This window comes from Microtus pennsylvanicus, chromosome 1 (genome assembly GCF_037038515.1).
Source record: "Microtus pennsylvanicus isolate mMicPen1 chromosome 1, mMicPen1.hap1, whole genome shotgun sequence".
Lineage (NCBI taxonomy): Eukaryota > Metazoa > Chordata > Mammalia > Rodentia > Cricetidae > Microtus > Microtus pennsylvanicus.
The window spans coordinates 98,077,511-98,104,671 of NC_134579.1; the positions used below are offsets into that span (position 1 = coordinate 98,077,511).

Below are 27,161 nucleotides of genomic sequence, written 5' to 3' on the forward strand. Positions count from 1 at the left end.
ATTTAGAAAATGTTATGACCATGATTTAATTCTGGGAAATCCACGTTGTTTTTTTTTCTGACAGAGCCTCTGACTGGCTTGGAGCTCAGCAGTAAGGCTAGAGTAGCTGGACAGCCAGTCCCAGGGCTCTACTAGGCCCTTGCTTGTCCAGGGCTAGGATTACAAATTCCTGCCACCTCCCTGGCTTATATTGTGAGTTCACAGGATCAAGCTCAGGTCTTCTTGCCAAGGGCAAGGCTTTTCTGACAATCATCTCACTAGGACCCGTGCATGCCTCTCAAAACAATCTTCCCCAGGCAGCCCCTCACCTGCTCCTTGGGATGACAGCCGCTCACCTGGCTGGGGTTTCAGCTTTAGTCTGCTGGCCTGTAGGAGAAGAACCAGTGTCAGTGTGGCAGCCATGCTGATCCTCTGTCTGCCTCTCAGCTGTTCTCTGTGTTCAACATTAGGGGCCCCGAACAGCAAAAAGCTCTGAAGCAGGCATTCAGGGACAGGTCTGGGAGTACCCAGGACCTGCGGCCAGTCCTCAGCTGTCCTTCTGCACAGCACAGCCAATCAGAGGACAGCTCTCCTGTCCACTGCCCCGTGTCCATGTCCTTCTCCCTTTGCTTCCTTCCCCTGCCTTGAACTCATGTCCCCTCCCTGCTCTCCCTGCTCTGCACTCACCAGGCCTCCCTTTTGTCTCCCTGGAACCTGGATCCCTGGCTTCCCTGTGATTGCAGCTGCTGCTCCCTGCAGATTCAGTCTCAGGGTTCAAATCCCAGTCAGATCTGCTGCCCCACAGACTGCTGCTCTCCACCTCTCAGCAGCTCTTCTGTATTGCTCGGCTGAGCCCTTCTGAAAACCACTAACTACGTCTTCACACTTTATTACTGCAACTTCCATTACACTCCACTATCTGCTCATCTCTGCTCCTGCCCTGTGGTCTTCTACTCAGCACGGATTTAAGTCTGCTCTGAACCCAGTCCACACTTGTCTCTTGTTTTGTGTGTGTACAAGGTCTCAATGAGCCCAGGCTGTCCTTCAACTTTCTATGTAACTCCAGACGACCTTGTTCTCTTGATTCAGCTCTCTGTACTTCCCAATGCTGGGGTTCAGGTGTCCCCTACATTTTCCTATACTTTTTAAAGTATTTTTGGGCAGTGTGTGTGTGTGTGTGTGTGTGTGTGTGTGTGTGTATGTGTGTGTGTATTTTTTGCATGTATACACACGTGTTTGGATGACAGAGGACACCCTTGGGTAGGATCCTGCAGGAGCTGCCACCTACTTTTATGTGACAAGTCTATCATTGGCTTCTCCCTGATTGGGCAAGGTTGGCAGCTCAGTGAGCTTCAGGGATCCTACTGTCTCTGCCTGGCCTAGTGTCTACCAACATGACCAGCCTTTTAAGTGGATCCTGGGGATGGAATTCATGTCCTTGTGGTTCTGTGGCAACCAATTTACCACTATACCATCTTCCCAGCTGCTCTGCAATTTCTCTCAGCAGTGTGAAGTTTTTAGGGTACAAATCTTTCACCTCTCTTAGTGTAGGTTTTCCCAGACATGTTCTTTTCACCTGTGGTCTATTGCACACTGTTGTTTAATTTCTGTGTTGATACCATATCCCCAACTCAAGCAGTTCTCTGTCTTCACGGTCTCATCTCCTGTGTGATGCTGTCCCTGAAGGCTGCTCTACCTCAGACCTTGTTTAGAAGTTACAACAGTTTCCTAATGAGCAGTTAGCCCCTGGGACTCCCTCGAGCCCCTTAATTTCTTTAGGAGTAGGCTGTGTTCATCTGCACTTGATACTCTAATCTTCAGCTGGACTCTAAGGAAGTCAGAGCAGATTCAGTCCTGGTTGAGTTCAGCCTCCTTTCTGTCCCTGTGTTCTCTGCACTCTGTTCTGCACAAGCTCCTTCTTCTCCTTCCCCACAGCTGAGAACTCAGGGAAGAATTTAGGTTGAGGGTCTGGTCTACTCACCTTTCGTTGCACCAGAGGAAGATCATCAGGACACAGACTGGGATTATGAGCACAGCCGTGGCCACAATCACCCCGACCGTGGCTACTATGTTCACAAGAGAAGGATTCCTCTGGCCCTCTGTGTCCTCCAGTCCAGCCATGGTGTCTGCAGAGGTGATGATGGAGGGGCTCTTCGTGATGGTTCTGACAGCTGGGGAGAGATGAGGAGTGAGCAGATCCTCCCTGGATGAGGAGGGATGGGGTGAGTGTCACATCTTGTCTCCTCTGTGGTGTGTGGGATGGGGAGCAGATGTTAGAAGTGGGGGTCATCACAACATGAGGAACTGTATTAAAGGGAGTCTCCATTAAGAAGGTTGAGAATCACTGCCCTAAACCCAGGAAACAGCTCCTTTCTCTCCCTTCTCTGAGCCCTGGCAGCTGTGGTTAGACATTACATCAGGACATCATGGCAGCCATAGAGACTGCACAAGAACTGTGCTGTGGGCGTCCTCTCACAGGCTGGCTTTAATCCAGTCAACAGCCACTGCTGGATGTGGTGGCTCAGGCCTTTATCTCAGCACTTGGGAGTCAGAGATAGGCAGAGTTCTGTGAGTCAGAACAACCAGAGCTACATGGAGATACCCTGTCTTATAAAAAGCAAAACACCAAAATGTATTTAAAAAAAAAAGAGTCACAGAGCAAGGTTGTGGTCAACAAGGAAGCACACAGAGTCCCCAGCTCCTGCAGGCCCATTTAAAGGGTGCAGGGGTAACAGCAGCATAGAGTTCCAATCCGTGTTTCCAGTGCATGCGTCTGCAGTTACTTCTGCTTCAGAGGAGAGGCAAGGATCAGGAGACAGAGCAGCCACATCATGAAAATGGGGACATTAGTTCCCAAGACCCTTGAGGCTTGTGTGGAAGCAGTGAGGACAGGAGGGCATGGAAGTGGAAGGGCAGTTGGCAAATGGAGAAGAGACAAGGGAATGGATAGGGATAGGTGAGGGGTATGTTCTGGGGAGCTAGGAGAAGAAATAGGGAACTATGGTGACAGGTGGAAGCTTACAGTTGAACCTTAAGACACCAAAAATATGCAATGGGCACCAACTGCTTGTTTTGGACTTAGGTTGGGGCTGTGTGGAGATGCTCCATATGGGGACTAACTGGAGCCCTGACACAGGATCAAGTGAGTCAGCTACATCTTGGAGAAATCAGTCCACTTCAAGGTCATGGGGAAGGGGGACATGGACAGGACCACAGTCTTAGTTTGGGTCAGAAAGGAGGTGAACTAGAGGGTAGGACACAAGCTGAAGCCAAGAAATTGTGGGTTCTCTCCGAGCAGAGAATTACAGACAAGCTCAGAGGAGACGGAAACAGCAAAGGCTTGTCACAATTACAGGAAAAGATTCTTTTGGCAGAGGCATAGGCAAATCCAAGGAAAGGAATATGAAAGAGACTCAGAGTTGTGGAGCCTGAGGCGACATCTAAGAGACAAGGAAGCTAGAGAGGCATTGAAGCCATAGCCAGGATGGCTCACCTTGGGTGATGGTAAGGTGGGTCCCTTCATTCGAATGCAATATCTGTATGCCTTTACTTGTGTTCAGACGAACTTGGCAGATGTACACTGTCTGGTCCTTCTCCTGCAAGTCCAGGATTCTGAGGACTCCGGATGTCTGAGGCTGTATCCAGTTCAGGATGAGCCGGTCCTTGAAATGCTCATGTATGAAACCCGAGGAGGAGTTGTAGATCAATACCCCATGGAAGTTCTTCCATCTCCAGAGAATCGTCATCTGTGGAATTTGTTCCAATTCCCCAGGGAAGTAGAAGGAGAAGGGGATCTCGACGGAGCCGCCCTGGATACCAGAGAGGAGTTCTGGTTGCTCCACCCTATAGCCATTTACTCTGTTGGATCCTGCTGAGTTCCCTGGGAAGGATGGGGGAATATCTGAAGCCATGAGAGGGGATAGAAAGGACAAACGAGAGTTTCCTGAGTCTTCACCCCCAGGCAGGTGTAGGACATGGAGCACGACTGTCTCTATGTCCCACTGCCCCATATGGGACAGGACAGACAACAAAGGGTTGGACTGAACCCACTCTGAGGGATGAGCTCTCTCTTGGGGTACAGGGGTCAGGCTGGCTCCTCCAGCAGTCGCCTGTCCACATGACAGCCCACTCTTCCCAGCCACACTGGTCTCTTCTATGGTTAAGGCAATGGTTCCTAGCAAGGTCCCCACCACTCACCACCACTCACCACCTTGCACGCACACTGCTGACAGCAGCAGAAGCAGGACCCACGCTATGACCCGATTCCCTCCATGAAATGAGACCAGCAGAGCCATCAGGCAGGAGAGGAGGCCCTGTGGAGGAAGCCTGGGGCGCTCAAGAGTCAGGAGAGAATCAGGGTAAAGTGATCTACATCCTACAGGACTGCTCATATGGAGGACTGAGTGGGGGCAGGACCTCCCCATCTCCACCTCCTTGTGGCCAGCAACTTCCTTTATCATTCTGGCTTCTTCTTTCCCATGTTGCAGAAGATCCACCCTTGTGAGAAAATGGCCATACCCTTGAGCCAGCCCTGATTTTGGCAGGAAGATATGGAATTGACCTCACCAGGCCAGCTCTCTTCCCTTACACCTAGGCCTCCTGTCCTATCCAGTCTTACCCATTTCCTATGTGGTCTGTACCTGCTTTGTTTCCTCATCTCCATAAATTCTTCCACTCCCTCCCCTCCCCCAATCTATTTTTCATTGACCCCCCCCCCAACACTCAGCTTCTGGTTGTTTGTGTCTCTCTAGTAACCTCAGGTAGAGAAGTGGTCAGGTTCTGCTCACTTCAGACACAATGAGGAAGGAAGTGATGAGGACGCACATTCAGATCCCAGACCTAGTAGAGTTCACCACCACCCGGTGTCTGTTCTTTGCCCTGTTGTTGCCTTTCAGGAACTCTTCACAGCGCCCCAGCAAACCCAAAACCCAGTGGACACTCTGGCCCGAGCTACACACTGCTGCTGAGTATGTGACCTCCCTGGCTTCCTGTGTGATCTTCTCCTTCTTCTCAACAGTGACTCCGTTTTTTAAATTGATTTTTATTATCCTCTACATTTTTCTCTGCTCCCCTCCCTGCCTTTCCTCTCTCATATATACCACCCCAAGGTCCTCATGCTCCAAATTTACTCAGAAGATCTTGTCTTTTTCCACTTCCCATGTAGATTAGATCTATGTAAGTCTCTCTTAGTGTCCTCTTTGTTGTCTAAATTCTCTGGGATTGCGGTTTGTAGGTTGGTTTTCTTTGCTTTATGTTTAAAAACCACCTACGAGTGAGTACGTGTGATAATTATCTTTCTGTGTCTGTGTTATCTCACTCAAAATAATGTTTTCTAGCTCCATCCATTTTCCTGCAAAATTCAAAATGTTATTTTTTTCTGCTGTGTAGTACTCCATTGTTTAAATATACCACATTTGCCTTATCCTTTCTTCAGTAGAGGGGCATTTAGGTTGTCTAGGTTCTGGCTATGACAAACAAAGCTGCTATGAACATAGCTGAGCACATGTCCTTGTGGCATGATTGAGCATGCTTTGGATATATACCCAAAAGTGGTATTACTGGGTCTTGCGGAAGGTTCTTTCCTAATTTTCTGAGAAATAGCCACACTGACATCCACATGGGTTCTACCAGCTTGTTTTCCCATTAGCAATGCAGAAGTGTTCCCTTTTCCCCACAACCTCTCCAGCATAAGTTGTCATCAGTGTTTTTGATCTTGGCCATTCTATAGGTGTAAAATAGAATCTCAGAGTTGTTTAGATTTGCATTTCTCTGTCTTTCAGCCATTTTGGATTCCTCTGTTGAGAGTTCTCAGTTTAGGTCTGTACTCCATTTTTTATTGGATTATGTGTTCTTTTGGTGACCAATTTCTTGAGTTTTTTGTATATTTTGGAGATCAGACCTGTCTGATGTGGTTGGTGAAGATCTTTTCCCATTCTGTAGGCTGTCGTTTTGTCTTATTGACTGTGTCCTTTGCTTCACTGAAGCTTTTAAGTTTCAGGAGGTCCCATCCCATTTCATAATTGTTTCTCTCAGTGTCTGTGATGCTGGGGTTATATTTAGGTAGTGATCTCCTGTGCTAATGCATTCAAGTGTACTTCTGATGGAGGAGGGTCATCTGTTTATGTGTTACTTTCATTGGTTAATAAAGAAACTGCCTTGGCCCTTTGATAGGACAGAAAATAGGTAGGTAGAGTAGACAGAACAGAATGCTGGGAAGAAGGGCAGTGAGGCAGATGCTATGGAGCCAGCCACCAGGTCAGACATGCTGAATCTTTCCCCGGTAAGCCACCAGCTCATGGTGCTACACAGGTTATTAGAAATGGGTTAATCAAGATGTGAGAATTAGCAAATAAGAGGCTGAAACTAATGGGCCAGGCAGTGTTAAAAAAGAATACAGTTTCTGTGTTATTATTTCCGGGGCTAAGCTAGCTGTGTCTGGATGAAAAGCAGGCCTGCCTGTGCAGCTCCTTCTACATATTTCCCACTTTCTCTTCTATAAGGTTCAGTGTGGCTGTCTTTATGTTGAGGTATATGATCTATTTGGACTTGAGTTTTGTGCTTGGTGATAGATATGGGTCAATTTTCATTCTTTTACATGTTGATATCCAGTTATACCAGCACCACTTGTTAAATATGCTTTCTTTTTTCCATTTGATATTTTTTGCTTCTTTGTCAAAAATCAGGTATGTGAAGATGTGTGGATTGATATCCGGGTCTTCTATTCAGTTCTATTAGTCCTCCTGTCTGTTCTTATGCCCATACCAGGCTGTTTTCTGTACTGTAGCTCTGTAGTAGAGTTTGAAGTCAAGGATTGTGATGCCTCCAGAAGTTCTTTTATTGTACAGAATTGTTTTGGCTATGCTTGACATTGACTCCTAAGTGACTCGGGCTTCTGAAGAAGCCTTTCTGCCTCCCACCAACCTTAACACACACTCAAGAGGAAATCAAGAATCAGAGAAGCCCTGCCACATGTCACATGACTGGCACACAGCAAGTTACTGGACTTCAGTCCCATTGAGTTCTTGTATTCCTCCAGTCCACACTGACTTCCGGCTGCCTGTTTGGTGCAGCCTCTGAAGTCCCCTCAAGGCCACGGATCTGCTGCTGGGCTTTAGGGAGGCTGTTCCCACAAAGCACTTGAGAGACTTTGTCTAGCTGTGACTGTTCTAGAAGATTCTTTGGATGAAGTGGGCAAAGAGGGCTCAGTACAGCATTGTGTGATGACATAATGCCTGGGACATCTCTGAGAGTGGACAGAGCTGACCTGTGATAGGAATAGAGGAATAAGAGATGGGGCAGAGGCTGTGGTGGCCACAGGAATGGTTCTGTGGAGGTCATCCCACCCTTCCCATGACAAGGTGTCATCATTTCTTTGAAGGGAAGGAAGACATGATTGTACCAGAGGGAGTGGCATCATTCTCTCTGAGTGACATGTGCATTCCCTTAGATCTCCTGGCACTGACTGCCTTCTCCATGCTCCCCTCAGGTGACTATGCAGCCTCCTGCTGTCATGTCTGCTTTCTCTGCCTTCCTCACAGTCCCCATGGTCCTCTGATCCCTTGACCTGAGCTCTCATGGTCATGGACCTCATTCTCATGTCCTCACTGCCAGCTTGCACATGGACGCACTTCTGTGTCCATCCATCCAGTCCTTGGATACAACAAGCACAGAACTTTTGAGAAGAGTTGGCCCCAAATTAAAGTCAGGAGAGGGGATGGGGCCTATTAAACCTGTCAAAAAGACCCCCCACACTCTTTTACTGGATGCAGTCTCATGTAGTTCAGGCTGGACCTTGAACTTCTTATGTAGCCAAGGATGACATTGAACTCCTACAGATCCTCCTCTCTGCCCCCCCCCAACTTCTGGGTGACAGGTGTGACCCATCGTACCCCTTTGTCTCCTGCTGGAGATAGAACCCAGGGTTCTGTGCATGCCAAGCAGGTAAGCACTCTACTGTAGGGATAAGTCCCGCCCCTTAGGGGGCGTGTTCGACTCGGGCTAATGTCTGCCTATAAATTTGGCGAGCGTGCTCCGAGCTGTCTCTTCTACTCTCCTGGTCTCCGCGGGAACGGTGGTTCTGTAAGTCTATTTCTACATTAAAACTATATATATATTTTTACAAACTGTCTGCATTCGTTTACGCCGCTACACTCTACCAATGAACCCTCTCTTCAGTCTCAGTGAGGGCTGAGAGGGGCCATCCTGGTCATGTGTACTCACCTCCAGGGTTCATCTAGCCCTGCCCTATAGTCTAGAGTCTGTCACCAGGGAGAGGCTGGGCCTCATGAGGCTGCCATATGTCAGCTTCTGGTCAACAGCTCTTTTGCAGAAAAGGCTCTGGTTGGTTCTTCAGGATCCCAGCCACCACTTGTGCTCAGCCTCACTGCTGCCACCTGCTGGCCTCTGAGTCCCAAGTCATGGGCTCTGTTGTTTCAAGTCCTGGACTCTGTTGGATCCCCATAGGGACCCTGCTTTGGGATGATTTCTGTCCAGGATGCTATAATCAATCTCCTGCAGTGACAACCATGTTTGTTCCAAGAACAGTGACTAGTCCCTGCAGCCATAATACTTTCACAGGGCAGGGGCACTTTCTGTGGAAGAGCAACCTGGGGCTGTGGTGTGCACACATGGGGCTTTTACATACATGTGACCATGGACCTGTCAGGTTACAGTTTCAGAACACGGCTGCTGCTGAGGCTGTAGCACATGTGTGTTCTTCTCAAATAGAATAAATAAGCAATGTTATTTAAACTATTAAAACCCAAGATGGGTTAGACATAGAGACCTTTAAGTCTAGCATTTGGGAGGCAGAGGGAGAGACAAGTAGATCTCTGTGCATTTGAGGCTCCCTGGTATATACAGCCGGTCCCAGGCAAACAAAAACTATATAGTGAGACCATGTCTCAAAAAAAAACAAAAATAAGCAAACAAACAAAAACCAAATCAAACAACAAAACCTACAAAAAACAAAATATCCAAGGTATATGATGCCCTGAGGTTGTCCTCCAGCCTAGCTACAGTTATATGCACACACCTGCACCTGCACACAGACGCACACAGTCATCCAAGGCAATTTCTCATGGGATGTGCCAGCACGTGTTTAACCAGTCCTCCTCCTGAGTAAACATGGCCGCCCCATTTGTCTCCCCTTTCTCTGTCACACTCCTAGCACTCCTTGAATTCCTCTTTGAGTGACAGCATACAGAATCCAGTTGAACCCCAGAATAATGCACCCAGACTGGGTCCTGAAAACAGTTAGGGAGATGCTAGAGGGGATGGTGGAAGGATGGCAGCTGGTGGTGTAGACAGGACACTCAGGCTGCAAGAGAACATTACAGTAGCACAGATGCCCCGCCCCCATCTGACCTCTTCTTTCTCTCCTAGGATGACATCATCATCTTCATCTCCCTCATGTGCCCCAAACCTCAGCAGGAGCACCTGCTGCCCCACAGTAGAGGGAAGCAACAAGAAGAGACTCTGTAGTATGTCCCAAAGGCCCAGTGAGTGAGGTTGCGCGACCTATTCCTCTGGATTAAGTCTCCAGGTTTTGCTGTTGCCCAAGATTAGAGACAGAACCTCATGAATCATCAAGTTTGAGGTCACAGAAACTAAGAATCTCCTAGTCCCCTCTGCAACATCATATATTTTGCTTTAAAAATGACAAACAGACAAAGAAAAAGAAGCAAACTATTAACAGACAGTGTGTACATAGTGGCACATGACTGTATCCCAGCACTCTGGAGGCCGAGGCAGGTGGATTTCTGTGAGTCAGAGACCAGACTGGTCTACATAGAAAATTACAGAACAGTCAGAGCAACATAACAGAGACACCCCACCATTTCAAAAACAAAGATACAAACAGAGAAAAGCAAACCTACTATAGTTGAAAATTTTGTCTAAGTGATTCTAGAGAGAAAACTAGTGACATCTTCAAGTTCCCTGTCTCCAACCAAAGTGAACTAATAGATGACCTACCTCCATGCCCTTTCTGTACTATTCGCAGTTTTGCTTAGTTTTGGTTTGTTGACTTCAAGACAGGGTCTCCTGTACAGCAGGCTGGCTTCAAACTCAAAGCGTTCTAATGATAGCCTCCAATTTTACTGGTAGTGGATCTCCATATCCCTTCTTCTTCAGCAAGCATCATGGGGTTGGGGACAATTTTCCCAATGACTCAGCTAGTTCCATGACTGATATGCACTCAAGGCTTCTGATTGGTGGATCTCAATCAAGCATGTTCATGCTTCTCTTCTGGCTATAAAAGCAGCCTGGTTTTGATTGTTATTGGTCAGTCTGCTGTCCGTATGTCCCAGCATGCTCTTTGGTAGACTCTGACCCACTGACTATCAAATGTTAAGACAAACTGAACCTGAGAAGGAAGTCTTGTCCTAAGGGAGACCCCAGAGATCAGTATATCAACATAGCAGGAAATAAGGAAAGTGGGTGCTTATAGATGGGCCTGTGAGGAAAGGAAGCCCAGCAGGGGACCCAAGGAAACCATGGTCTTTCAACTGAGGAGTGTCATGGAGGGGTCAGGGGCTGTATCTGAGAGGTCAGTGTTCAGGGAGAAAGGGAGAGAGGAACTGGAATCCTCATGCAGATGTTCTCAGTGTGGACATTGGTCCCTGCTTCTCTCAGTGATGCTGCTCCTGAACACATTCTGCTAGTCTCTTAGATGTCTCACACGGGGTCAATAGAGATTTATTGAAACTATTAATACTTCCATAGAGAGACAGGAAACAGCACAGTAAAGCTCTCAGGAACAGAGACAGAAAGGATGACCTGAGTTCTAAGGAGAGAAAATCAGAGCCTGCATGACAGAAGTGGGGGTTTTCTTCTTTTTTACCTGTTTAGCGACAAGATGTATCAGAGATCAGGACTGTAGCCATGCTCTCTGATTCTAAGGCAGGAGTCAGGAAGGAGAGTGAGATTGCAGGCTGTGTGGCCAGCAATTTTTACTTTGATGGAAACTGGTCACCTTGGTGAGATGCTGGGGCTTGGAAGTCTGGTAGCAGCAGATAACAGACAGTGTCTCAGCAGGTGCCTATGGTTGACCCTGAGAGGAAGAGGTGGAGTTTCCAGAGTTAGTCTCCCTGTACATTTGGGTGGGTAGAAATCAAAGCCAGGTTATCGGGCTAGGCAGCAGCACCTTTTCTCACATAGTTATCTTGCTGGCCCACACTATTTTTGTTCATTAATATGTAATTTTAGAAAAGGCTTTTCTGATTGAATCATCTCTCCAGCTCCCTTGTGTGCCTCTCATAACAAACGCCCCTAATCAGCCCCTCACCTGCTCCTTGGGATGTCAGCTGCTCACCTGGCTGGGTTTGGGCTTTAGTCTGCTGGCCTGTAGGAGAAGAACCAGTGTCAGTGTGGCAGCCATGATGATCCTCTGTCTGCCGCTCAGCTTTCTCTGTGTCCAGACAACATTAGGGGCCCGGGACAGCAAACAGTTTTGAAGCAGACATTCAGGGACAGGTATGAGCATCACCAGGACCTGAGGCCAATCCTCAGCTGTCCTTCTGCACAACACAGCCAATCAGAGGACAGCTCTCCTGTCCACTGCCCCTTGTCCATGTCCTTCTCCCTTTGCTTCCTTCCCCTGCCTTGAACTCATGTCCCCTCCCTGCTCTCCCTGCTCTGCACTCACCAGGCCTCCCTTTTGTCTCCCTGGAACCTGGTTCCCTGGCTTCCCTGTGAGTGCAGCTGCTGCTCCCTGCAGATTCAGTCTCAGGATCAGAATCTCAGTCAGATCTGCTGCCTCCCAGACTGCTGCTCTCCACCTCTCAGCTGCTCTTCTTATCCATTGCAGGGCTGAGCCCTTCTGAAAACCACTATGTCTTCGCACTTTATTTCTGCGCCCTATCTTGTAGTCTTCGACTCTCAATGTATTTAAGTCTTCTCTGAACCCAGGCCACACTTGGCTCTTGTTTTGCATGTGACACATTCCATGAGGTTCTAGAGATGACTTCCTCCGGTTCCTGTCATTCCAGAACATTCTGTGTACTAATTGGGCAAAGAAGGTTCAGAGCAGCAATGACTGCCTGGGACATCTCGAGAGTGGACATACTTAGACTGTGGCTGAGGTAGAAACATGGCTGTGTTGGCCTCAGGGCTGGTTCTGCACGAGGATCAATCCTTCCTTCCCCATGACAAGGCTCCATCAGGTCCCTGAAGGGTAAGAAGACATGATTGTACCAGAGGAAGTGGCACCATTCTTCCTGAGTGACACATGCAGCGGTTTCTGGCACTGATTGCCTTCTTCACTGTTTGACTGTGCTTTCACGCAGGTTGCTGTGCAGGCCACCCTCTCTCATACCTGCTTTTGTAGCCTTCTTCACAGTCCCCATGGGCCTCGGATCCCTTGACCTGACCAGGCACAACCCCTCACGGCCTCACTCCCAGCTCACATGGACACATGCCTTTATCCATCCATCCTGCCCTGGGAGATGCTGAACACAGAAGCACTGGGATGAATTGACCACAGTCAGGAGAGGGAACAAGGCCTATTGTACCTGTCAGAAAGCCATGGCCCCTTTTATTGGATGGGATCTCATGTAGTCCAGGCAGGGCCTTGAACTTGTTAAGTAGCCAAAGATGACCTTGAACTCTTACAGATCCTCTTCTCTGCCCTCCCAAGTGCTGGGTGACAGGTGTGCCCCATTGTGCCCCTTTGTGTCCTACTGGAGATAGAACCCAGGGTCCTGTGCATGCCAGGCAGGTAAGCACTCCACCAGATGAACCTTGTCTTTAGCCTCAGTGAGGTTTGAGGGGAGGCCCTCCTGATCATGAGTGCTCACCTCCAGGTTTCATCTGGGCCTTGCCCTACTGTCTGGGGTCTGTGGGTAAACAATCACTGAATTGCTAAGTAACCAAGCAGGTGCTTACCTGATGAAGCTGACATATGTCATCTGCTAGTCCCCACCATTTTTATAACCGGCTCTGGTGGCTTCTACAGGATCCCTGCTGCCTCTTGTGTTCAGCCTCACTGCTGCCACCTGCTGGATCCTTAATCATGAGCTCTGTTCTAGTTTCAAGTCCTGGACTCAGTAGAGGACCCAGCTGTGGGATGATTTCTGTCCAGGATGCTGTAATCAGTCTCCTGCAGCGAGAACCATGTTTCCCCTACAGCAGTGACTGGGCCCTGCAGCCATGACACTTTCACAGAGGAGGGACACTTTCTGTGGAAGAGCTGCCTGGGGCTGTGGGGTGCACACATGGGGCTTTTACATGCATGTGACCATGGGGAGTGTCAGACTGCAGTGTTAGAACCTGGCTGCTGCTCAGGCTGTAGCACATGTGTGCTCTGCCCGCACAGAATAAATAGATAAGTAAGTATAAATTTTTTGTTTGTTTTTTGAGACAGGATTTCTCTGTGGCCCTCTGCCTACTTTAGAACTCACCAGGCCTCCCTTTTGTCTCCCTGGCTTCCCTGTGAGTGCAGGCTGCTGCACTCTGCAGATTTAATCTCAGGGTTTGATTCCCAGTCAGACTTCTGCTGTGTCTGAGGCCACTTCTCACCTACTTCTCAGTTCCCTTTCTTACCTCACTGGAGGGTTGAGTCTTTCTGAAGACCGTGGGACCCCATCTTCAACCATTTATTTCTGGGCCCCTAGTTACACTCCAGTATCTACTCATCTCTGCTCCTATCCTGTGGTCTTCTGTCTACCATGGATTTAAATCTGTTCTGAAATCAGTCAACACTCGAATTTTATTTTGTGTGTGTACAGGGTCTCAATAAGCTCAGGTTGGCCTTCAACTTTCTATGTAACTACAGATGGCCTTCAACTACTGGTCCCCTCTGCATTTCCCTAGTGCTGGGGTTACAGATGTGACCCACTGTGTCTCCTTTTTTCTTAGAATCCTTATGAATTATGAAAGATAAATCATTTATCTCAACAAAAATGCAACTCAGAGTTGAATACGGATTGCATTGAATTTTTAGAGTTTTGTGTGTTTTAATGACTCAATGTATAAATTTTTCCATTTTGCAAATAAAAGGTAGCCTTACATTTATTAATATTTCCCTAAATCTTATCAAACTTATTTGGGGCAGTATGTATATGCATGTGCATATTTGCATATGAACACACACATATGTGAATGACAGAAGACAACCTTGGGCAGGAGTTCTGCACCCTAGTGGTTGAGACAGATCTGTCATTGAATTGCTTCTTGTTGGGGTCCTACCATCTCTGCCTGCCTAAGTATCTGCCAACATGGCCAGCTTTTTGTGTGTGTTCTGGAATGGAACCCATGTCCTGAAGTTCATGGGCAAGCACTTTGCCCAGTGAGCCGTCCCCAGTTGTTACATGACTTCTCTCGGCAGTGTTTTGTTTGTGGTGCACAGTGCTTTTACATGGTTTAGTAAAGGTTCTTGCTATGCATTTTCTTTTCATTTCACAGGCCCATAGCACACTGCGGTATTAAATTCTCTTTTTATGCCATACCGCCAACTCAAACAGTTGTCCTTTTACAGAGTTCTCGCTTCCTGTGAGATGCTGTCCCTGAACTCTGGTCTTCCATGAGCCCTGCTTAGCAGCACAGCTCCTCTCAGATGAGCAGTTAGCCCTGAAGCACGTGTAGGCCCCTTGATTTCGCAAGAGAAGGCTTTGTGTTCATCTTCATTTTATCCTCTTTCCCGGCAAAGTCTCTAAGGAAGTTAAACTCAGATTCAGTCCTTGCTGAGTACAGTCCCCTTCCTGTCCTTGTGTTCTCTGTACTCTTCCATGAACAAGTAAATCCTTCTCCAACTTCCCAAGCGTGGTGAGAGCCTGTCCTGGACCACTCACCTTTGCTTCCACCAGAGGAAGATCAGCATCACATAGACGGGGGTTATGAGCACAGCTGTGGCCACCACCACCCCAATAATGGCTCCTAGGTTCACAAGTGAAGGATTCCTCTGGCCCTCTGTGTCCTCCAGTCCAGCTGTGGTGACTGCAGAGGTGACGATGGAGGGGCTCTGCATGATGGTTCTGTCTGCTGGGGAGAGATGAGGAGTGAGCAGATCTTCCCTGGATGAGGAGGGATGGGGTGAGGGTCACATCTTGTCTCCTCTGTGGGAGGTGGGATGGGGAGCAGCTGTTAGAAGTTCACAGAGGGGAACACATGCTGAAGGCTGAGACTCTAGGAGTTAGTGCACACCCTCCACCTGTCCTGGCTGTGTGTCCTCAGATTTACATTTAGTCACAGATAATTAAGTCATAGAAATAGAGTTGGTTTTGTCACAGATGTGGATAATGAACAGGCATGACCCAGTCCATATAGTGGTTGCTGCTCGGACCTTAGAACTCGAGATTGATCCCTAATGTTCACATAAAAAGCTGGGTGAACTGGGCATGGCCATTAATCTTAGCCCTAGAAGCAGAGGCAGGCAGATCTCTGTGAGATAAAGTCAGCCTGATATATATATATATATATATATATATATATATATATATATATATATATATATATATATTGTGTTCCAACACCAAACAAAGCTTAGTGAATTGTAATCCCAGTACTGAGCAGGTAGAGACAGGCATGTCTCTGGGGCTCACTGGCCATACACCTTAACCTAGCTGGTAATCTTGAACCCAATGAGAGATCTTGTCCCATAAAATAAGGATGACAGCTGAGGTTGTCTTTTAGTCTCCACAGGCACTTCACTGCGGTGTTAGTTTGGAACAAAATGGGGTGATCTAGGTGGAGGGCTAAGGCCTAGAAAGTGGGGTCGGGCTCTGTCTGAGCAGAGAATGGAAGAACAGGTCAGCGGAGACAGCAAAGACTTGTCACGGCTCCAAGGGAAAGATCCTGTTGTCAGAGGCTCAGGCAGAGTCAAGGGAAAGGAATATGAGTTGGGTAGCCTGAGGTGGTACCTATAGAACAAGGAAGCAAGAGAGGCATCATAGGCAGAGCCAGGGTGGCTCACCATGAGTGATGATCAGTTGCGTCCCAACAGCCGACTTCAAAATCTTCCTGCCTTCTCCTGTGTTCAGATAAACTTGACAGAAGTATTTGTTCTGGTCCTTTTCCTGAAGGTCTAGGATTCTGAGGACTCCAGATGTCTGAGGCTGTGTCCAGTTCAGGATGAGCCTGTCCTTAAAATGGGCGTGTGTGAAACCGGAGGTGGCGTTGTAGATAGGCTCCCCGATGAAGTTCTTCCATCTCCAGAGAATCCTCATTTGCGGATTCTTTGCAAACTCCCAGGGGAAGTAGAAGGAGAAGGGGATCTCAATGGAGCCGCCCTGGACACCAGAGAGGCGTGCTGGTTGGTTCACCCCATACAGTCTTTTTCTGTTGGATCCTGCTGAGTGCCCTGGGAAGGATGGGGGAGAATCTGAAGTCACTGCAGGAGTTGGGAAGGACAGCCCAGAGCTTCCTGAGTGTTCACCCACAGGCGGGTGTGGAACAGAGGGCACGACTGTCTCTATGGCTGGGACAGGAAAGACAGTGAAAGGTTGGGTTGGACCCACTCTGAAAGATGAGCCCTCTCTTGGGGCAGAGAGGACTGGCTGGCTCCTCGAGCAAATACCTTTCCACATGACAGTCCTCTCTTCCCAGCCCTGCTCAGCCCTCCTGTGGTTAAGTCCCCGGTAGTGAGGTCCCCACACTCACCAGCTTGCAGGCAGGCTGCTGGCGGCAGCAGAAGCAGGACCCAAAACAATGCTCGAATCCCTCCAGGAAGAGAGACCAGCAGTGCCATCGGGGAGAACAGGGGTGACATCAGGGTGCTCAGGAATCCAGAGAATAATTGTTAAGTGACCCAAATCCCCTGGGCCATCTCATGTGGAGGACTGAGTGGGCTCAAGACCTCCTCATCTCACCTCCTTGTAGCCAGCAACTTCCTTTATCATTCTGGCTTCTTCTTTTCCTATGTTGCAGAAGATCCCCCTTGAGGTTACCCACAAATAGCCATGCCCTTGGACCAATCCCCTATTTTTTGACTTGACCTCTGCCTGCTGAGCTCTCAGCTCTTGACCTCCTGTCTGCCCAGTCATTTTATTTATACACCATGCTGTCCCCTTTCCCTCCCTCCTTGTCTCTACCTCCCCTCCCCACTCTCTCATACATCCTCCTATTTTGCTGGTTCTCTGTGTGTCTCAGTCTCTCATCCCAAGGAATTGACTGCCTTCTGCACATGCTCTCTCAGGGAGAGAAAAGCTGACCCATGTCTCTGACCAGCTGAATGCCATGCTCAGATAAAAGATGCTGATGATGGAGGTGCTGGAGTGGGTGCTACCTCAGCCCCAACTCTAGAACATGGTCCCTTATTCTGCTCTTCGAATACTTCCTGTTCTTCAGTAATCCCTTAATGTTCTCAGGCTGAACCAAGGCCTGATGAACCCTCACTGCCCTGTCCACTCCCTGCTGCCAAGTTCACAATGTCCCTAGGCTTCCCAGGTGATAGTCCCCTCCCTAGACATGGGTTCTAAAGCTTATCCTGTTTCTGCAAGAGGGTTGTTGCCCTCCCACCCACAGAGGTAGTCCTGGCTCAGCCCATGCCACCATGGGCTCCAGTCTCGCTAAGTCCTTGAGGGATCCCGTGATCCACAGAGGAGTCAGCCTCGCTACAGTGCATCACTCAGCCCTACCTCGAAGTCCAGGAACAGGTGACACCTTCCACAAAGCTCTAGAGATGATTTTCTCTAACTGTGGTCATTCCCGAATGTGGGTAAAGAAGGCTCAGAGTAGCTATGTGTCACTCATCACGTACTGCCTGCGACATCCTTGAGATGGACATAGATGTCCTGTGACTAAGATGTGATGGGTGGAGGCAGAGGCTGTGGGGAACTCAGGACTGGTTCTGTAAGAGCATCATCCCTCCCTTCCCCAATACAATCAGCGTGATTCAGCTATGGCAGGAAGACATGATTGTACCAGAGGAAGTGGCATCAGTCTCCCTGAGTGACACATGCAGAGGTGACTTCCCATTCTGGACACTGATTGCCTTCTTCACACTTCTCTGCAGGCGGGAAAGCAGCCTGCCCTCTCTCATATCTGCTTTCTCTGCTTTCCTCACAGCCCACATGGTCCTCAGATCTCTTGGCCCTAGCCAGGCTCTGAGTTCCTGTGACTTCTCTCTTTGTTGACACAGTTATGCCCATAGTTCCCTGAGGACCCAAAGGTATGGAATCTTTGGGATACACTGGTTTTTAATGCAAAGCTTAGTTAGAAGAGGGGACAGATGGCCCACTTCCTTTGTCAGTAGAGTCTTTGTTTTGCATAGCTCAGGCTCTGTAGGTGAGGATGACCACAACCCCCCCCCATTTCCCCCTGTGCTAGGATTACAAGCATGCACCACCACACCCAGTGTATGTGATGCTGGGGACCCGACCCACATCTTCACGCAAGCTAAATACCAGCTGAGCTACATCTCAACCCCAGCAGGATCTTCAGAGGATGCCCATCTTTAGTTTCTGTCTGGCTTTTTTTTCTACTGTCTGTGGGCTATCGGAAGAAGGTCACTTGATTGCCAAGTCATCCAAAGAAGCAAGCTCACAGGAGTGCCACGGGCCAGGTACTTGTCCTCAGGAACCATTACAGAGCAGGCTCTGAAGACCTACAGCTCCTCTTGGCCGCAGACTTCACTGTTGTTACCTTCTGTCTCCCTAAAGCCAAGTGACACATTCTTTTTCCTTTCAATGCCCTGAACCCAGGTGGATGCCCATAAGACTATCCTCTACTGGGGCTTGTCAAGGACCTGGGGTACTCAGCTTCCTTAACTGTTAATGATATTTCCCCAATATGAGAGACAAGAGCCAGGAGTCACCTGCAACCTTGGTACTATCATGTAGGAGGAACTTTCTGGAACACAAAGGCCTGGGGTTTTGATGATCAAAGCCAGGGACGCATGAAGGAATACTATCTGCTCCCAGGATGCCCTGAGGCCATGCTTATCCCCTCTGCCCACAGCCAGAGCTACTCTGCCATCAACACAGATCGTTAACTCATTGGCTGCTCTCCTTCTCTTTCTACCATCCGGGTTTCCACAGTGGGCAGGAACCTCCTACATGTGCCCTTGTCCCTTACTCTCCCCTCACTCCAGCACACCCAGCCTTCTCTCCACAGGAGTCAAAGCAGCGGGGTTTGCGGGATGTGAATCTTATGCCACCATTCTGCTTAAAAACAAAAACAACCCACAAAGGGATTGCTGCAAAACCAGATGCCATGAGTTCAGTGCACCCACATGGTAGGGAGAGAGAACTGACCCCCGAAAGCTGTCCTCTGACCTCCACATGTGCACCATAGCCTTCACAAGTACATAGTTCTTGTAGCCACCCATAATAAAAATAAATGCCTAAGGGGACAGAGAGACTGCAAAGAGGTTATGAATTTGTACTGCTCTTGGAGAAGCCTGGAGTTTGATTCCTAGCACTCAATTTAGGTAGCTTACAAGCCAGGGTTTTGGTGTTTCCTTTCAGAACTTGGGTCAGATTAAACCAACACCCACAAGGGACCATCAGCTCCAACTATGGAATAGCTGGAAAAAAAACACTGAAATACAAGACAGGATGTTATAAAAATGTGTGTCCACGGTCAGATATAAAATGGAGCCACTCTTGTCAATGTCCCAAAAGTGAACACAGCTGGAAGAAGCAGATGTATTTGAGAACAATTGCCTGAGGGTAAGAACCAGGTCACAGCCTTACATGGAGATTTGTGAAGAAATCTTACAGGGTAGGAGAGATGGCTCCATGCTTGTAATCCTAGCACTGGCTGCTCTAGCAGAGGACCTGGGTTTGGTTCCAGCATCCACATATAGGCTCATAACCACCTGTAACTTCTCTTCTAGGGGATTCAATGCCCTCATCTAGCTTCCGCAGGCATGACACATATGCAGTACACATATACATTCTGACAAAACACTAATTCACATACAATAAAATAATGTTTTAAAAAAGAGAAGTTAATCTTACAAGAGAAAAGTCCAGATGTGTGGGTGCATGGAAGTCCAGGAGAGGTAGAAATAGCCAAGTCTACACACTTTCAAGCTTGTCCTGAATCAAAAATTCCAAGCTTGAATTTGATCTAACACACCTGACTTTGAAGAATACAAGTATCACAGATGGGGGCAGTTGGGTTTTTTAAATTTTTAAATTTTTTTTAAAAGAAAGGAAGCTATATTTTTTTCATTTTACATACCAATCCCAGTTCCCACTCCTTTCCTTCCTCCCATTCCCTCTACCAACCTCCCTACCCTACCCATCATCCACTCCTCATAGAGAGTAAGGCACATTGCTTTGGGAAAGGTCCAAGGTCCTCCCTACTATATACTATATATACTAGGCTGAGCAAGATATATATACTACTGTATCCATCCAAAGAGAACAGGTTCCCAAACAGCCAGTACAAGCAGTAGGGATAAATCCTGGTGCCACTGCCAGTGCCCCTACAGTCTGCCCCAGCCATACAACTGCCACCCATATTCAGAGAGTCCAGTTTGGCAGATTTTTGAAAACTTATTTTATAAAATTTTGGACTCATTTATTCTTTTATTCTGTGTGTATGGGTGTTTTGCCTCCATGTATGTCTATGCATCACATGTGTGCCTGTTCCCTGTGGAGGTCAGAAGAGGGCATTGGTTCTCCTGGAACTAGAGTTACAGACAGTTGTGAATCACTGTGTGGGTGCTGGGAATTGAATCTGGGTCTTATGCAAGAGCACCAAGCTCTCTTAATCACAGAGCCACCTTTCCAGCCCCAGTGGGAGTGGTTTTAAGGACGAAGGAAAACTTCAGCTGATGTGTGATGGGAACCCAGAATAAAGACATTGGATAGAACCAGAAGCCCTCCCTCTAGGCTCCTCCACATAGCGTGTGGGCAAGGGTACTTTGTTTAGTAAAGAGAAAAATGACTATTTTTTACTAACTCCAAACATGTTTTGTGAGTCCATGTCATATGGAAAAATCAGAAGACCACAAGAACAATGTGTTTATTTTGAGCCTCTCCCCCGCTACACACACACACACCCTGAGACAGGGTTTCTCTGTAGCTTTGGAGTCTGTCCTGGAACTAGCTCCTGTAGACCAGGCTGGCCTTGAACTCAAAGAGATCTGACTGCCTCTGCCTCCCGAGTGCTGGGATTAAAGGCGTGCGCCACCACCGCCCGGCTTTGAGCCTCGTTTTTGTGTTCTGTTGTACAGTTTATATGACACTCGTTTAAGGTCCGTTGTTGAAAGAGCCAGATTGCCTCATTCTTGTGCCCTTTTTGTTCGACCAGAAGGGTAAGAGGACATTTTGCAGAAGTCGGCTCTCTCCTTCCACTATGTGGATCCCAGGGAATGAAACTTGGGTCGTCTAGCTTGGCAGCAAGCACCTTTTACCCGCGGAGCCATCTTGCCTACCAGTTTTACTCCTCTCATCCACAGCTATGCCTTGGTTCTGCAAAGTGCGGGTGGAGTGCCAGAGGTGAGGAAAAGGGAGAGTGGTAACGCTGGGGAGCAGCAAGAAAACCCTCTAATTAGGTTCACTTTTAGTTTTTTTAAAAATCACGGACTTTGGGCCAGGCAGTGGTGGGGCACACCTTTAATCCCAGCACTCGGGAGGCAGAAGCAGGCTCTATGATCTTGAACTCATAGAGTTCAAGATCAATTGGTCTACAGAGATAGTTCCAGAACAGGCAGTGCTACCCAGAGAAGCCCTGTCTTGAAAAACAAACCAACCAAACAAACAAAAACAAAAAAGTCACAACCTTTGGAGGTCATGCAGATGAACAATGTGTTCTTGGTCTTGCATTAGCTTTGATCTGTTGACGACATCCCCAACTGAAGCCACCTTATAGCTTAAAACAGTTGTCCAGGAAAAGGTACCTTTTGCTGTATTCTCCTACAAAAAGATGTTTCTTGTCTCTTAACTTCATTATTAGAGGCACCTGGAAAGTGAACCAGAAAGACCCCAGTGATAAGAATCACTCATTGGTGTCTTTTCTCCATATTTACTGCACCCAGCAGCAATTGTGGTCACTTGCCAGCTGGAGTGGTGTCGCTTCTGGGCATCCCTGAAGTGTTCACACAAGCAGGCTACCGTGATGTCAGTCTGGCTGGTCATCTGAAGGAGTGTCCAGTCATTATCTCCTCCCTTCGGGTAACTGGGCACAGAGAAGGGATCTCAATGCTGTTACTCAAATAATTATGTGACTTGCCAGAACAGTTTCCAAAGAGAGAATGACCCTTTGCCAGGTTGTTCAAAATGGAGAAGCATTAAAGTATCCCAGAACAAATACTTACACAGAAATCAACATTCTCAACTACATTTAAGTGCTTAACCCTTGGCCAAACACCCATAGGGAGTATTGAGTCTCAAAGGAACAGTGTGGTACCCTTGGGGACAGATGTTGGGTTCTAGCCTGGCCACCAGTGTTTGAGAAGTTAGGTTGCCTGGCCTGAGGTAGTATGTGAGAAGGAGGAGGAGGAGGAGGAGGAGGAGGAGGAGGAGGAGGAGGAGGAGGAGGAGGAGGAGAAGGAGAAGGAGAAGGAGAAGGAGAAGAAGAAGAAGAAGAAGAAGAAGAAGAAGAAGAAGAAGAAGAAGAAGAAGAAGAAGAAGAAGAAGAAGAAGAAGAAGCACTAGAGGAAGCCAGGTGTAGTGGTGCATGTCTATAATTCTATAATTACAGCAGTTGGGAGAGATGGGGAGATACGGTATTCACATCACCTTTGGCTACATCTTGTGTTAAAGGCCATCATGGATGACTTGAGAACCTGTCTCAGAAAAACAAAATAAAAAATACCAAGTATTTTGAAAAAGTACTAAAGGAGAGGTAATGGATGAGTTCACTTTGGTCTAGAAGGAAGTTGAAGGTGGTATATAGTTTTCTAATTAGACTTAGTCAACTTTTGTGGGGTACCATTGTTTTCTGTTTTGTTTTTAAGTAACACACAGACAGTTGAAGAGGGAACAGGTAGTTTCTGGGAGATTCTGTGTAACATTCCAACTCCCTGATCTTAAGTTTCTTCAGCAGATGTAGGTATCAGTGAAAGCTGGGAGTCTTCCTACCACAAGCATAGATGACTTCACCCACTCCCACTAACTCGGCCTTTAGGATGGAGTAGACAGTCCCCTCTTGGGGGCTCCTGTGGACAGGGATACAGGCAGGTGGACTGAGAGGGTGAGGAGACCGTAGGTGGCGCTGTTGTCCTAGGGGGGAGACAAATGGTCACTGCAAGGCTCTCGTAAAGCAAGAGCTGTGGCTTAAGCATCCTCTCTCCATGACAGTTCTCCATACGTCTAGCACCTTCTCCAACCTCCCTTTACTTCCAACAGGGCTGCATCTGGGAGCAGCTTGTCTTGGTTGTTTATTTGGGGCCTGGGCTGAGAGAAGTGGGGGACAGGAAGGGCAGAAAGGTGGACAGGGGATTTCGTCAGTGAGTTTATGTGCTGAGTAAAGGCTCACAGGGCCTGCAGGGTTGTCCCAAGGAAGATTCTGGTAGTAGATGGCACACAGGAAAAATCAGAAGGTTCTGCCCTGTTCTCTGCCACAATGACTGTGGAGCGGTCAGTTGCAGAAGACAGTCAGGTCTGAGTGATGTTGTCATCATGAGCAGGGTAACAGTGCCAGTTGAAAGCAGAAGAGGGAGAATTTGGAAGCACAGCTCTTCCAAATTGGGTCTGAGGATAGAGTAGGGGCAAGGTCAGAGGACGCACCTGAGACTTGGGGAAGAGCATAGGGAAGAGAAAAGGTAATGTCAGAGGGTCTGGGAAAAGGCAGAAGCAGGGGGGAGGAAGCCGAAAAAGGGTCAGAGTACAGAGCTTGAGGTGGCTGCTAGGGGACAAGAAGCCAGGGGCATCAACACCTGAGCTGAGTGGGCTCGCTGTAGATGACGAGTTCTGTCTACTCTGATGACTACCATTCATTCGTGCCTTCTCTGTGTGTTCAGATGAGAGGAAGAAGTGTGACCCCATGCCCAGTTCAGGTGGCTAAGTTCTTGAAATGCTCCTGTACAGAAGGAAGGCAGGGTGGTGTAGATAAATTGCCCCGAGGAACTGCTGCCATCTCCAGAGAATCATCATGTGTGGATCCTTTTCCAACTCCCAGGGGAAGTAGAAGGAGAATGGGATCTCGATGGAGCTGCCCTGAACACCAGAAAGGCTTGGTGGTTGGATGGCCCAAAGGGTTTTTCTCTGTTGGATCCTGCTGAGTTACCTGGGAACGACAGAGAGAATCTGAAGCCAAGGAAGGTGATGGAATGGACAACACAGAGCTTCCTGAGCCATCGTCCATAGGTGTGGGGGGGACATGGGGCAGGACTGTCCCTATGTCCTACTGTCCCATATGGGACAGGAAAGACAGAGAAAGGCTGTGTTGGACCCACTCTGAGGGATGAACTCTCTCTCTTGGGGCACAAAGGACAGGCTGGCAGTCACGTGTCCACATGTCAGCCCACTCTTCCCAGCCCCACTGCCCGCCCCTCCTGTGGTTAAGGCAGAGTCCCTGCTAGCAAGGTCCCCAGCAGCTTGCAGGCATGCTACTGGTAGCACAGGAAGCAGGATCTAGGCCATGGCTCAGTTCCTTCCAGGAAATGAGACCAGCAGAACCATCAGGAAGGCCAGGAGGCCCTGTAGAGGGGCCCTGAGAGCACTGAGGAGTCAGAAATGTTTAGAGCAATGTGATCCAATCCCCAGGGCCTTCTGAGGATCACTGAGGAAGGCCAGGATCTTCCCATTTCCGTTGCCTTATGGCCGGCAACTTCCCCATCAGTCAGATTCTTCTTCTCCTTTGTTGTGGATCTTCCCTTGTGGTTACAGACAAGATAGATGCACCCGTCTTTTGGCCCGGCCCCCACCTGCTGGGAGATGTTGTCCTGGCCTTCACTGCTTAGTCTTCAGCTCTCCCACTTTGACCTTCTGCCCTGTCACATCCTTCACATGTCCTGTGTTGTCCCCTGCACTCTTCCAGATGGTGGTTGTAGCTTAGCAACTCTCAGGCCCTGGACTCTTTCCAGCCAGCCCTGTCTTGTGAGCAAGCTGATGTATTTCACAGATGCTGAACCTGTTTTTCCAAGAGTGGATCTGTGAAATCCATTGGGCTATGGATCCCTGCTCTGCAGAGCTTGGCTGGAACCTCAGTTTGGGAACCCTTGTCCCCTTCACTATAATTTTACCAAAAGACCTAATGTCTGGTGCTTTTAGCGATGTGGCCACAGTCACGCCACAGACTGACTCCCTCACAGAGCTTGAAAAATCTCAGGCAACAGGAAGGAGGCGGCAGGCCCGGCAGTTCCAATCAGACTCTTCCCACCCCACAGCATCCTGATTAGGGTCACCCCCCTGGTCCTGCTAGCCAAGCTCTCAGATCTGATTTGGTTTTCATATCCCATAGCCTGTTGTGTTTGTTGGCAGTCTTCCAGCCACCTACTGTTCCTGGTGGCCCCACAAGGCTGGAGTTGAGGCACTGAAAACAGTGCACCAGGTGATGGTTTGAGGCCCAAGAGCTAACCACACAACCCTTCCAGTCTCAAAGTCATTGTAGGCTAGTCCCTAGTTGATGGAGGTGGGTCATTTGTCTTTCATTGGTTAATTAATAAAGAAACTGCTTGGCCTTTAATAGGACAGAAAATTAGGTAGGCGGAGTAGACAGACAGAATGCAGGGAGAAAGAAGCCGAGTCAGGCAGTTGCCATGATTCTCCGACCCCAGAAGGATGTAGGCTAGAATCCTTCCTGGTAAGACACCATCTTGTGGTGCTACACACATTATTAGAAATGGGTTAAAGCAAGATGTGAGAGTTAGCCAGTAAGAGCCTGAAACTAATGGGCCAAGCAGTGTTTAAAAGAATACAGTTTCCGTGTAATTATTTCGGGTATAAAGCTAGCCGTGCAGGCGGCCAGGTACCAGGAATGAAGCCCGCTGCTCCTATTACAACACCTAGTGTAGAGCTTTATGCTGATGAAGAAAGGTATTGGGCACAGGCTTCTCAGGATGTGGAGGAGGCAAACTAGACTGCCAAGAGAGCAGTGAACCATGAGGAAGACAGAAGGAGACAGTTGGGCTATGCTGGGGTCCAGACATCCGGGGTTAGGTGCAAGCTGTGGGGGATGGGGAGAGGTATCAGGAATAGGGAAGGTGAGAGACTAGGGACACCCTCAAGCCAGGTTGTCAAGGGAGTGAGGCTGAGGGTAGCCGAGGCTGCACTGAGGAAGCCAGGCTTGGGGTGACTGGAGGCAGAAGGAGTCAGTGGGTGCCTAGTTGCTGGTCTTCCCAGAAGTGAACAGGTAGGGAAAGGAGCAACTGTCGGTAGCTTCTGGATAGTGGCTGGGGATGGTCAAGGTTACCCAGCCCAGTGGAGGGAGGGCAAGGCTATCAATCCCAGGTCTCCCTCCCTACTTGCAGCTCTTTGAGGAAATCCCCTTGCCCATGGCTTCTTGGCTTCTTGTACTAAGGCCCCATAGGGACCATCTGAGCTCAGCAGCAGGGTTAGTTGTCACCTGGTAGAGACAGGACCACTTACAGGAGTTCCAGGGGTGCAGGTGAAAGGCAGACCCACCAGGAATGCACAGGCGGTTTTTCCCCCACTAATAAAAAACCTCCTGCCTCTCCCCCAAGCTTCTCTGTATGTTCAAGGGTAGCGAAGTCTACAGAGGCCAGTCCAAACAACAGCTCAGGCTCCTTAGTTTGCAATCTCCACGTTGCTTGGGCTTCTGCACCCTCCTTATGCACCCCACAAACAAGGGGAACCTCTCATGTAATCGAGCTATGTGGTTCTAGAATGATCTAGGAATCCAAACCCAAGGTCCTTACGGCTCAGAGGGCTGTCTCAGTCATTTTGTCTCCTCTGTAGATGACATGGGGGGCCCAGGGTGCTTGTCTCATGCAGAGGATGAGAACGACTGGGTGGAACGACTTGAGATGAATGAACCTGTGTTCAATCCCTGTGTCTGCAAGGCCTCTCTGCCTGCCTCTGAGTGGCCAGTGGGCAGCAGTGTCCAGGTCTCTGCTCATAAGAGAAGACCTGGAGAAGCAATAGTAGAGGCCAGTAGAGGGTACTAAGGCTCCACCCCAGCTACACAGGGAATCTATCATGAGGAGGCCAGGTCAGACAGCAGAGGTTGAAGCCCAAGAGACACTTCTCCTGTGTCCTTCAGCAAGAACCAACCACAGGTTCAGCCTGGGTCTCAGTCCCAGTTCCTTTTAGCTCCAACCTGGGTTCTTCCTCCCAAGAGACTGAATCTGACTCTGACCTCCTAAAGCAGCAAAGTCCAAACAAAGC

At 48.6% G+C, this 27,161-nt stretch overlaps 1 protein-coding gene across 1 annotated transcript in view; it reads right to left on the bottom strand.

The window, feature by feature from the left end:
- LOC142851204 (paired immunoglobulin-like type 2 receptor beta) overlaps window positions 1-16,663 on the bottom strand; it is an 82,253-nt gene extending 65,590 nt beyond the window's left edge. The window contains exons 1-4 of the mRNA XM_075975103.1: window positions 16,576-16,663; window positions 15,890-16,276; window positions 14,769-14,958; window positions 309-366 (exon numbers count right to left, since the gene is read on the bottom strand). Coding sequence (XP_075831218.1) covers window positions 354-366; window positions 14,769-14,958; window positions 15,890-16,276; window positions 16,576-16,663 — 678 coding nt within the window. The 3' untranslated portion in view covers window positions 309-353. The remainder of the gene's footprint in view (window positions 1-308; window positions 367-14,768; window positions 14,959-15,889; window positions 16,277-16,575) is intronic.
- Between the last annotated feature and the right edge of the window lie 10,498 nt (window positions 16,664-27,161).